At 42.1% G+C, this 11,829-nt stretch overlaps 1 protein-coding gene across 1 annotated transcript; it reads left to right on the top strand.

Moving 5' to 3' along the window:
• Positions 1-7,782: 7,782 nt before the first annotated feature.
• Positions 7,783-11,829, top strand: LOC307038080 (G-protein coupled receptor 37-like 1; the record flags this gene model as incomplete). Its single annotated transcript, XM_079679378.1, has 2 exons — positions 7,783-9,150; positions 11,509-11,829. Exons 1-2 carry the CDS (start codon positions 8,464-8,466, stop codon positions 11,827-11,829), a joined length of 1,008 nt encoding a protein of 335 aa, XP_079535504.1. The 5' UTR covers positions 7,783-8,463.

An 11,829-nucleotide genomic window follows, 5' to 3' on the forward strand; every position in this document is an offset into this window, starting at 1 on the left:
ACCTACCCCACCTTTAAACTAGATGTGTACTACTGTCAGTTAAATACACCCTACTGTATATTGTGTGTACTCTAAAACTAGTTTCCTCTTCACGTCCTTTCCTCTTCTTTCTTCTCTCTCAAACTTCTTGTCCACAGATCTCTGTTATTTTCATTATAAGACTTAAAGCTCAAGTCATTACATTTCCAGGAATCAAGATGAAGAGAGTTCAAATGTATTTTGTGTGTGTGTGTGTGTGTGTGTGTGTGCGTGTGCGTGTGCGTGTGCGTGTGCGTGTGCGTGTGCGCGTGTGCGTGTGCGTGTGTGTGTGTGTGTGTGTGTGTGCGTGCGTGCGTGCGTGCGTGCGTGTGTATGTGTGTGTGACACAGTTGGGTCTACCTTTTGAAGTGATGGGAGCTGATGCTCGGAGGATGGACAGATTTAGAAAGAGATAGCTGTCTAAATAGGGAGAAGATCTAAAAGTGAAGAGGGGAGATTTTTCCATCTGAACTTCAAAAACACAAACTTCTTTAAGAGGTCACACACTCAGACGAGGTCGCATAACTGGGGCGAACCCAGGGAAGAGGAAATAAAGAGACAACAAGGTGACAGAGGGGTGAAATGACAGTTAATAATTAATAATAAGGGCTTGTTTGGGCTGTTTCAACTGATGAAAAGTGGCTGCACTCTATGGTTGAGTAACATGTTTATCATGGGGACACATTGCATAAACTATTCGGGCAACAATAAGATGTTTGCAGATATTATTTTAGACAAAAGTCGTCCTTATTAGGATTTCAGTTGAATTCAATGTAGTTGGATTGTTATGAGTCCATAGCACACTTTGATTGAACTAAAGCAGTTCCATCAACTCACAAATAGCAGCTAAAACAGGATTTCATATATGTTATTATGTTGCTCTGTAAGATATTAAACTGATAAGCAGAATGTTGTATTCAACATAAACATTGATTGTTGTCCATAAAAAAGGGCCACATTTCTCAGGAATTTCAAAATAAGAGCGCAGTCAAAAGATCGTGATATGTATTTTCTGAAGGAAATGATATTGCCTTGTTCATCAAAACCCTGTAACTCAGCCCCTTTGTCACTGCTGATACATCTGACAGAATCTGAGTTGAAAAGACAATAAGTGAGTGATAAGTGACATCAAAGTATAATTTACAATTATTACAACTGGACTGAATCATTTTTTGTCCAATCGTGGTCATAGTTTTGTGATAAAGTCTCGTGAAAAAGGTGAATCTGTTCTTAAATATCACGACTTTCTACAAATAAACGGTCTTTTTTCCTTGAAGTAAAACATAATAATGGTTTTAAGCGCCCGGTCCTTTGAGCATTATGTTGTTTATGTGTTTGGAACCTTTTGTATTTCTGTTTATGAAGTGTGTTATTTGTGTGTGTTTCTGTGTCCATTTATAGAGGAGATGATGAGTTTTGCTCGGTTTTGTTTCCATTGACCTGCGTGTATAGCTTATAAATACAGTAACTTGCACCTTGGAGCTAAGTTTGAGTGGACAGCAGTGGACGCTGCATCGTGTCCCATTAATGATAACTGTGATTGGCACGGAGAGTAAACACATGAGGTCTGACCTGTCAGTGAAAGTGGGTTACATCCCTCGTGAACACAGCAGTTTGCGGGTGTCTTATTTTTGAGGTCATCTCAGAGCTACAGCGAGATGATTCGCTCCAAAGAAAACATCTAACGTCCGCTCGGGCAGATTTAGATCGGATTTAAGGGAAAAGTTGGAATTTCACGCTCTGCTGTTTCACACCGACATTTTCCACAGACTTTTAACCCATATACGGTGTGTGTGTGTGTGTGTGTGTGTGTGTGTGTGTGTGTGTGTGTGTGTGTGTGTGTGTGTGTGTGTGTGTGTGTGTGTGTGTGTGTGTGTGTGCATGTGCGTGTGTCCACTGACCCCTGTTGCCCTCCATGTCTTTCCTCTGCAGAGACTGACAGCCTTATATAGAGCTGCAGTAGCGGAGCAGGACACTGTCTCCATTCCCACCATCCTCTCACCTGATTGGTTGATGAAGGAGACCCCTGCAACCTGTTGATGATACCAGAAGATGATCCATTTACACTGTGATTAGGAGAAAGGCCATTAAGTTAATCTCAATTACTGTATCTCTATGTGTTTTCTTCTGTACTTAAAGAGTCCTCTCCTGCTGATGTTCAGGTGTATATCAGTATGTAGTGTCTCTACTTTAAAGAGTCCTCTCCTGCTGATGTTCAGGTGTATATCAGTATGTAGTGTCTCTACTTTAAAGAGTCCTCTCCTGCTGATGTTCAGGTGTATATCAGTATGTAGTGTCTCTACTTTAAAAAGTCCTCTCCTGCTGATGTTCAGGTGTATATCAGTATGTAGTGTCTCTACTTTAAAGAGTCCTCTCATGCTGATGTTCAGGTGTATATCAGTATGTAGTGTCTCTACTTTAAAGAGTCCTCTCATGCTGATGTTCAGGTGTATATCAGTATGTAGTGTCTCTACTTTAAAGAGTCCTCTCCTGCTGATTTTCAGGTGTATATCAGTATGTAGAGTCTCTACTTTAAAGAGTCCTCTCCTGCTGATGTTCAGGTGTATATCAGTATGTAGTGACTCTACTTTAAAGAGTCCTCTCCTGCTGATGTTCAGGTGTATATCAGTATGTAGTGTCTCTACTTTAAAGAGTTCTCTCCTGCTGATGTTCAGGTGTATATCAGTATGTAGTGTCTCTACTTTAAAGAGTCTTCTCATGCTGATGTTCAGGTGTATATCAGTATGTTGTGTCTCTACTTTAAAGAGTCTTCTCCTGCTGATGTTCAGGTGTATATCAGTATGTTGTGTCTCTACTTTAAAGAGTCCTCTCCTGCTGATGTTCAGGTGTATATCAGTATGTTGTGTCTCTACTTTAAAGAGTCCTCTCCTGCTGATGTTCAGGTGTATATCAGTATGTTGTGTCTCTACTTTAAAGAGTCCTCTCCTGCTGATGTTCAGGTGTATATCAGTATGTAGTGTCTCTACTGGGACATGTCTCCATTCTTTAATGTTCAGAAAGCTCTGTATTGTTCTCATACTGCCTGTGCTGCAGCACCTCTTTTCACCCTCTGTCTGAAACCAGAGCCCAGTCTGCTCTGATTGGTTAGCTGGTCGGCTCTGTTGTTATTGGTCAACCGCTTAGAGATGTCCCGCGCTTTAGCCTATCACGTGCAATGTCTTGGAATGTAGGCCATTAACATGAGTGTTACATAGTGATGTCACTTTGTTCTGGAAGTAAACAAAGGAGTCCAATGGTAACGTTTCAGGCGGGGAGGGAACTTAACTTAATTGCCAACGACTGACCGCACTTCAATCACAGCTACTGCATCTTTAAACTCAGCATTCATTTGGTCTCAACTTCAAATCTGTGAAGTTTTCAACTGCATCAGACAGATTGGACAGACAAGATAAAGAACCTCCTCTCTTTCAGTTTCCTGCTGCAGAAGGTGTTTCCAGGAACATATTTTACTATGACCTACAAGGTTAGAACCATACCAGCGCTGCTGTTCTGCTGGTGAGTAATTACGTTAATGTCTTCAGGCAGGTAGCTGCACGCCCTGTGCAGGCAAGGAGGGCAGGCAGGCGAGGAGCTTTCACTTGTATGTGAGTCAGCAGAGTTATTTGATCAACTTAATGCTGGATCTACGGACAAAAGAGTTGAAAGCATTAATGATATTAAACTGAGAGTCAATTTCCTGCTGATTATTAATGTTCTGTGTGCTGACGACAGTGTACACAGTAAGTCCTTCTGCTTAGAAATGTGCTGCAGCTATAAACTGTGATATTCTTACAGTTTACAGGTTCACTAAAACACAGAATGTGTTATATTTTAGAGTAGGGTCCTCAAAGTTGGACTTTCTAGCACGTTGTATAGCTTGTTGTTAAGATTAAGTCTGCCATAAAATAGTTGTATTGGTCCATTTCAACCTGCAGGAGTTTCTGATCACTCGGGTTGCATGATTTACTGCAAAATAGGATCAAGTCTAGACTGTTCAAAACTAATTAAAGATATCTCCTCACATCTTTACTTCAGAACCTAAATCACCTGACGAACAGCCAAGAAGTCCTTCACTGACTGACACTTAAAAAGCCATTTGTTTACTGTTTTGTAATGTTTAAAAGAGACCTTATTGTTTCCCTTTCTTCATATAGGAACATTTAATTCAGGTCACAGGTTTATCTGCATTTACATTATTATTGTTTTAACCAAATGCAAAGTTTATGGTCCAGATGTACCAACTACCGCCACAAGGTGGTGCCTTTGAGTAACAGTAGTTACAGTAGAGGCACATCATACAAATATGAAACTGAAAATAAGCATATTTCCTCTTTAACATGTCGTTGTTTCTCACCAAAGATATCAGAAAGATCTACATCAACTGCAAAAAGAGATGCATTCCTGAAAACCAATACTCTGATAACTACTAACTAAAAAACTGATAAAGCTCAGTCTAGACGTAGAAGAGTCAGATACTGAACCACAGCATGTGTGACTTTAGATGGTGAAGATTTATCTTTGGGTAAAGCGTCTAATGCATGTGAACTGAGCTTATAACTAAAATAAAGATGAACTATTCAGACCTTGTGGTTAAATTCCATTGGTTTATTACTTCAGGCCAAAAAACGGGAACCTTCAGAGAGAAAGGTCAGAGCTGTAACACCTGACATAAACCTTAGACTTTACATAAAAAGGCACATATAGTTTTACAGCCTACGGTTTTCAGGCCTAGAGTTTGGTGTTTTGGACGTCAACTTCCTTCATGACCTTTCCCGAACTGAAAACATCCTGTGAAAAGGTTGAAGTTTTAGCACTGAAACAGGGACAACACCCCGACTGGACAATGTCTTCAAGACCCAAGGCCGGATTAACCATATGGGCAACCTGGGCAAGTGCCCAGGGGCCCTTGAGCAAAGAGGGCCCTCAGTGACAAGATAAAAAAGATATATATATATTTTTTTTTTTTCTTTTCGGGCACAACCTCACTCATCATACATTGTTTTAAATGACACTCACTCTTCGCCATAAATAACACAGCTTTTCCATAGGGTCAAATTACTGTAGGTCTCTGTACTGTAGGTCTCACTATGTATGCGCTCAACTTTATTACTACGCGGCGGCGGTTTGAAGCCGAATCACAGCCCCACCCTTGAGCAACCACACAATTTCACTACATATTTTACTTTTGTAACTCTCGATGTTTGTGACAAATAAAACTCCTTGTGTACTTGTACAGCCAGCCAGTCATATTTTTGCATTAAGTGGGGTGCTGTTCTGAGGTTTTGATTGATATTACCTAGGTCTTCTTTTCATTTTTTTCATTTCAAACCTTTATTTAACCAGATTGGTCCCATTGAGATCATAGATCTCTTTTTCACGGGAGACCTGCAGCATATAGGTTCCACATGAAACATAAAACAATAAAGGACATCATACATTATATTTACAGGATACATTTACATAGTTATAGACATAATACATAGTTATAGACATAATAGACATTATGAGCCATACACTGTCTTGAGATCTTATCCATTGTATCTTTGTTTTGTGATTTTTGACTAAAAGGGCAAAAGGCTAGACCTACTTTGGTTGAACTATATGGCTGCGTCCCTTCTTTTGACAAATAGGTGTGCGATTTGACATGCCAGATTGACTGAAAATTCTAAATATTGGTCATGTTGGTAGGATTGGGTAGGCGTGGTGTTACTTGTTGGTACGTGGGTTGGGGGGGGGGGCCCCATGAGTGCTCAGTGCCCAGGGGCCCCTTGAGGAACTAATCCGGCCTTGTCAAGACCTGTCAATAACATATTCAAGACCTAAAGCATGTATGTGTGTGTGTGTGTGTGTGTGTGTGTGTGTGTGCGTGCGTGCGTGCGTGCGTGCGTGCGTGCGTGCGTGCGTGCGTGCGTGCGTGTGTGTGTGTGTGTGTGTGTGTGTGTGTGTGTGTGTTTCTGCCTGTGTGTGTGTTTGAGGAAGTTGTTTGCACAAAGACCTGAAAGCATCCTTATAGCATGACCTTTTAAATACAATAAAGTTCTCTGTTTTGTTACAGTCTTAATTGGTGTGTGAATTTCTTCAAACCTCCCCGACCCTTACCAACCAAAAGAGGTCTGATTATGTCGCTTGAACAACAACTTACAATCTATTTTTCGAGCCTCAGCCATCATTCTCATTTATTAAGCTGGAGTCATTATAATAAAGTAGAGGTTTGGATTGTGGACTGTGAATTTGTCACTTCCGTATTGTGGTCGTTATCACAGTATTTGTCACCATTTATATTTTTTCTCTATCTTATAGTTTAACATTTTTCCCTGAAAGTTTTTACACCCTTTTATAAAAGTAACATTTTTTGGGCTTTTACCGTAACTAAATGCTCAAGGAACTGGAGGTGGTTCTGCTGTCAGTCACAGTTTCACTAACACAGAACAATATCGACCTCTAGTGGTGAATAAACCACAGCAGTACATAAGCACAGATCAGTGACCAGTCAAAGTAAGCAGCTACACATAATATAATATATAACAGCAAATAGTGTTCTAAAATATCACCAAGAAAGAAAGTTTCCAAGTGCATAACTTCTTGCCTTTTTGACCTCATTTCCAAATGAACATCTGGATCAAGAAAAAGTCCCAATATTCAAAAGCTCTCAATGTTAATGCTCCTAGAACACATTGTAATCAGATTGTAAACCATCAGATCACACTTTGATGAGCCTGATATTATTTTAGATTCTTTATAAGTCAACAAATCCCAGGAAAAGACTCAAACTAGCATCTCAATACTGTTCTAACTTCCAGTCTCTGGTTTTAGGCACCACGCCCATTGATTCCAACAGGAGATAAGGTTTTAAAAACTAAAAAAATATATGCTATTCAGTATTCTCCCAGTATATTCCATTACACATCTGGTGTCCCAGTGAGTGGTTTTGGCAGCAGGACAATGTAAGTTGGATTGCGTCAAAGTAAATTACAGTGTGCTTGTTCACAATGAAGGAACATGTTACCCAGTGCAGCAGTGAGGCTCATTGATGTGTTTTTAACAGCTTTTGGACAACAACAGAGCTGTTTGGGCCAAAGGAAGAAGATATAACAGGCTTTGATACACCCAATACTTGTAGGAAGATACATCGACTGTGGGTTTAGGTCTGAAAATAAGTAGGCCTATGATGTCATTTAAGGATCCTCAAACAGTGGAAGTGAAGAGTAGTCGAAAAAAAATTCTCACTGAAACTGGTTCTCACACAAAAAGTGGTTTCATCAGTATTCCAGGCAGATGGGATTCTTTTAATAAAATCATCTGGTTGTGTTTCCCAGTAAAACCAACACTAGACCACCAGGGGGCAGCAGAAAGGAGAGTGTGTTTACATGTGCGTGTATTCTGGTGTTTGCGTGTGTGTGTGTGTGTGTGTGTGTGTGTGTGTGTGTGTGTGTGTGTGTGTGTGTGTGTGTGTGTGTGTGTGTGTGTGTGTGTGTGTGTGTGTGTGTGTGTGTGTGTGTGTGTGTGTGTGTGTGTGTGTGTGTGAGTTAGAGAGAAAAGTGAAAGCCAAAAAGAGCAAAAAAAGTATGCATGCATGATCGTGCAGACAAATGTGTGTATTTGTGTGAGTGCCAACCTTGTTTGTATGCTTGCAGGCCTGTCACTGTGTGTTTCTGTGTGTGTGTGTGTGTGTGTGTGTGTGTGTGTGTGTGTGTGTGTGTGTGTGTGTGTGTGTGTGTGTGTGTGTGTGTGTGTGTGTGTGTGTGTGTGCGTGTGTGTGTTTGCGTGTGTGTGCTGACAAAGGCTCCATCCAGCCATACTGCAGATAGCTGCTTGTTCCCAGAGACCCTCAGAGCTCCAGGACGCCCAGTCTCTCTGCTATCTGCAGCCCAGACACAGCAGCCCCGACACGGACACGGACTCTCGCCCTACGCCCCCCCTCCTGGAGCTCCAGCGCCTGTTTGGATTACTAATGGATGGGAAGAACACAGTCCAGTTTTAAAGTGGGAAACCTGGGTGTATTGAGAGTTTAAAACCACAAGCCTGAGAAGAGAAGAGAAGAGAAGACACCTTCATCTTTTCTGGACTACAAACCAATTAAAAATCTATTGGACGATCTAGCAAACATCTGCATTTCTTCATCATCTAGAAACTTTCTGAAACGTTGGTAGACATCAAGCAACCAGCTGCAAGCTTTGGTGCATTTGAACCTTTTTTCTTCCCTGGAATTGTCGACTTTACTCAACAAACTTCTGTCTTGAAGTCATTTTCCAGAATCTCTGAACTAGAGTTGCGTCTCTCTGAAAGGTACCGTAGACTTTGCTAAGCATCAAGTTGGTCATTTGGTTCCTGAATATTGGCACTTTTTGGGAACTTTCTTGGCATTCTAATTGAAGCTCAGCACCTAGGTCTGAAGTTCAATAAGAAGAATCTTAAGAGGAATCATCCACATTAAATATTTGGATCATGGCCCCTACTCTTGCTTTGTGGTTGGGCCTTTTTTTGCCGCTTCTGTTGACGGACGCAAAGACCGTTCAGCAACCTGACAGTCAGAGCGACACCCTCAACAAACCCTCATCCCTCGTCAAACTGGAACCACTCTGGATCTCCAAGCAGCTCAAGACCGACGAGGCCCCCAACAAGAGCCTCCCACTCCCAGAAATGCTGGATCTAGATGTGGACCAACCCCGGCGCCTGGCCCGCGGCGCAGAGGAAGAAGAACAACAGTCCACCTTCAGCCAGTCCTTTGAGAACGACTCCGTTACGACACCGCAGGACACAGCGTTTGACAACGGGACTAAAGTAGCAGCAGAAGACCACAACGATCACGAGGTCCACGGAAACACCTCCAGCTTGGACCCCCCAGGACTCTTCAACCCGTTCTACCCGCTGGCGGAAGGCTCGTACGCGGCCTACGCAGTTCTGTTCCTGGCCGGCCTGGTGCTGGCGCTGGGCGTGGTGGGAAACATGGCGGTCATGTGCATCGTCTGGAACAACTACTACATGAGGTCGGCTTGGAACTACCTGCTGGCCAGCATGGCGTTCTGGGACTTCCTGGTCCTGGTGCTATGCCTTCCTGTGGTGGTCCTCAACCAGCTGTCCAATAGGAGGATCCTTGGTGACATCACCTGCCGCATGGTGCCCTATATGGAGGTGGGTGGGGCTTATGAGGAAGTAGGAGGAGCAAGAGAAAGATTGCTTGAAAGTAATTTTTTGAAAGTATTTTGTTCCATCTTGGCAGAACTGAACAGACATGGTTTTTAATACAGACTTAGGCTTGGGAGTTTATCAAAGTAGAATTGTACCTCTTTAGATGGTGATAGGCTAACAGTTCAGTCATCAGCTCAGTCAATATGCTAAGCTTGACTATAATTGAGTCTTATTGTAATCTGAGATAGAAATGTAAAGAATGGCGTTCTGGGACTTCCTGGTCCTGGTGCTATGCCTTCCTGTGGTGTTCCTCAACCAGCCGTCCCATAGGAGGATCATTGGTGACATCACCTGCCGCATGGTGCCTTATATGATGGTGGGTGGGGCTTATGTGGAAGTAGGAGGGGCAAGAGGACGTTTTATTGAAAGTAATTTTGTTTAAAGCGGTTACTTGTGGCGGGTGAAACAGATTTTGAAAAAGGGTTTTTTCATCTACTGGTCAATTCTGAGATTTTTTAGGGTGGAATGCAAAAGCAATATTTTTATATCATAAATGAAATGCAGCAAAAATGTAAAACAAATATTATGTTTGGTTGGAAGTCTTGCTGTTTGCTGTCCCTATGCCAATAAGTCAAATAACTGGTTGCCAAATTTAAATGGCCATTTGGCAACCATTACTTTTGGTCCCTGCAAATTATATATATTTTTGTTTAATTGAAAGGTATTGACTTAAGTGTGTATGTTAAAGTGCCCAAACATCTAATATGACACAGTTTTGTTCTAAATATACAACAGTTTGCTTATCTGCATTTTTGTGATATATGAACTATTGCTAAAGAGCAGAGATTCAGTAGTTTCTTTGTCAGTTACCATGGAGACCTGGTTCTTTGTCTGCTGGGGCGTCCTGCTGCTGCCTTCATGGTTTGACAGGAACAAATTTGGGGTGAAACTGTGTTTGAATGATCTGTGACCCTTTACTACAGGTGGCCATATTGGAGTCTTCAGTTCAGAGAATGTTTGACAGTGTTTTGGTCCATCTTGGCAGAACTGAACATACATGGTTTTTAATACAGACTTAGGTTTGGGAGTTGATGAAAGTAGAAGTAGAACAGTTCAGTCATCAGTTCAGTAAATAGGCTAAGCTTGGCTAAAAACGGAGTCTTATTGTATGCTGAGATAGCAATTTAAAGAAATGACAGACTCTTAAATACATTTGTAAACGTTTTAGCGTGAACCAATGTGATTCTGCTGAGTGCACAGACATTTACTCAGTAGTGAGGGACGGACTAATGTTGTTGGATGGGTCTGCATATGGGATTTGTTGATTATAAGACACATTAAATAAGACCAGACTGATCCTTTACTTTCCTCATGTGGTTTGATTGATTACATTCTGATAGCATTGGGTAGAGAGAGTGTGTGGCACTGTATCCCTTTGAATAACAATCAGAGAGAGTTTGTACTGTAACACAGTATACAAAGAGAAACAAATAATATCTGTATTTGGACTCATCTTTCTGGCCATGATAGGATTTCCAAAACTTTGGTGCACGGATGTGAAACGTTATACCCTGTGAGTGTGGGGAAAAGTCCCATAGTTGTGAAAGCACCATAAAGCTAAAACCAGAACATAGAGCTCACATGCTTTTGGTAGCACTGCTTTCTTTTATTTAAAGTTCTACTTCTAACATCACTCCCTACTGTAATACCAAAACAGTCAGATATCATTTCCAAAATGTTAAATTTTCCAATCCTTGTTTAGTTTACCGATTTTTGTTTGCAACAAGTGTCTGGCAGATCAGACATGTTGTGAATATACATTTTACTTTAATATTGTTTAGATTTTTTATTGTATTACCTTTCTACTCTATTCTATATTTATATGTTATGATATTTGCAATATTTGTTTTAATTTTTCAGTTTTGCACCAATACACCAATTCAAGCACTTTAGAAGAAGACGACATATAGAAGAGATGTCTTTCTCTACTCTGTTGTGTTTACACACACAGGGGAGGATATACACACACAACCATGTGCAGAGGAGAGAGGCTGCCAGTTGTCCGGCACCAAGGGAGCAGTTTCAAGGTTAGGTGCCTTGCTCAAGGGCACCTTGGCAGTGGCCTAGGAGGTGAACTGGCACCTCTCCAGCTACCAGCTTTCTTCTTTCTTTTGTTTGGGTCACACGGGACTTGAACCCGCGACCCTTCGGTTCCAAGAACAAGTCCCTACAGACTGAACCACTGCCGCCAGCAATAGAAATGTGCATGTCCTTGTGTTTAAAGTTACTATATAAATAAACTTGCCTTACCAAAGCAAATACCTTCAAAACAACCTCCATTGTTCTCGTCCTCTCCTGCAGGCCGTGTCTCTGGGCCTCACCTCCTTCACTCTGTGCGCTCTGGGCATCGCTCGTTTCCACGCTGCCACCTCCTCCTCGCAGCCCAAGGCCCGGCTGGTGGAGCGCTGCCGCTCCGTGCTGCTGCAGCTGGTTCTGGTGTGGCTCACTGCTCTGCTGCTCTCCAGCCCGGAGATCTTCCTCTGGCAGCTCAACCAGTCCATGTCCCCGATATCAGGCCTGCTGGTGGACTCCTGCTCCATCACACCTTCCTCCCCTCTGTCCCTCTACCTGCCCGACTACCTGCACTCTCTGTTGCTCAAGTATCACCAGGTGAGAACATAA

The sequence above is a fragment of the Notothenia rossii genome (genome assembly GCF_949606895.1).
Source record: "Notothenia rossii genome assembly, chromosome: 4".
NCBI lineage: Eukaryota > Metazoa > Chordata > Actinopteri > Perciformes > Nototheniidae > Notothenia > Notothenia rossii.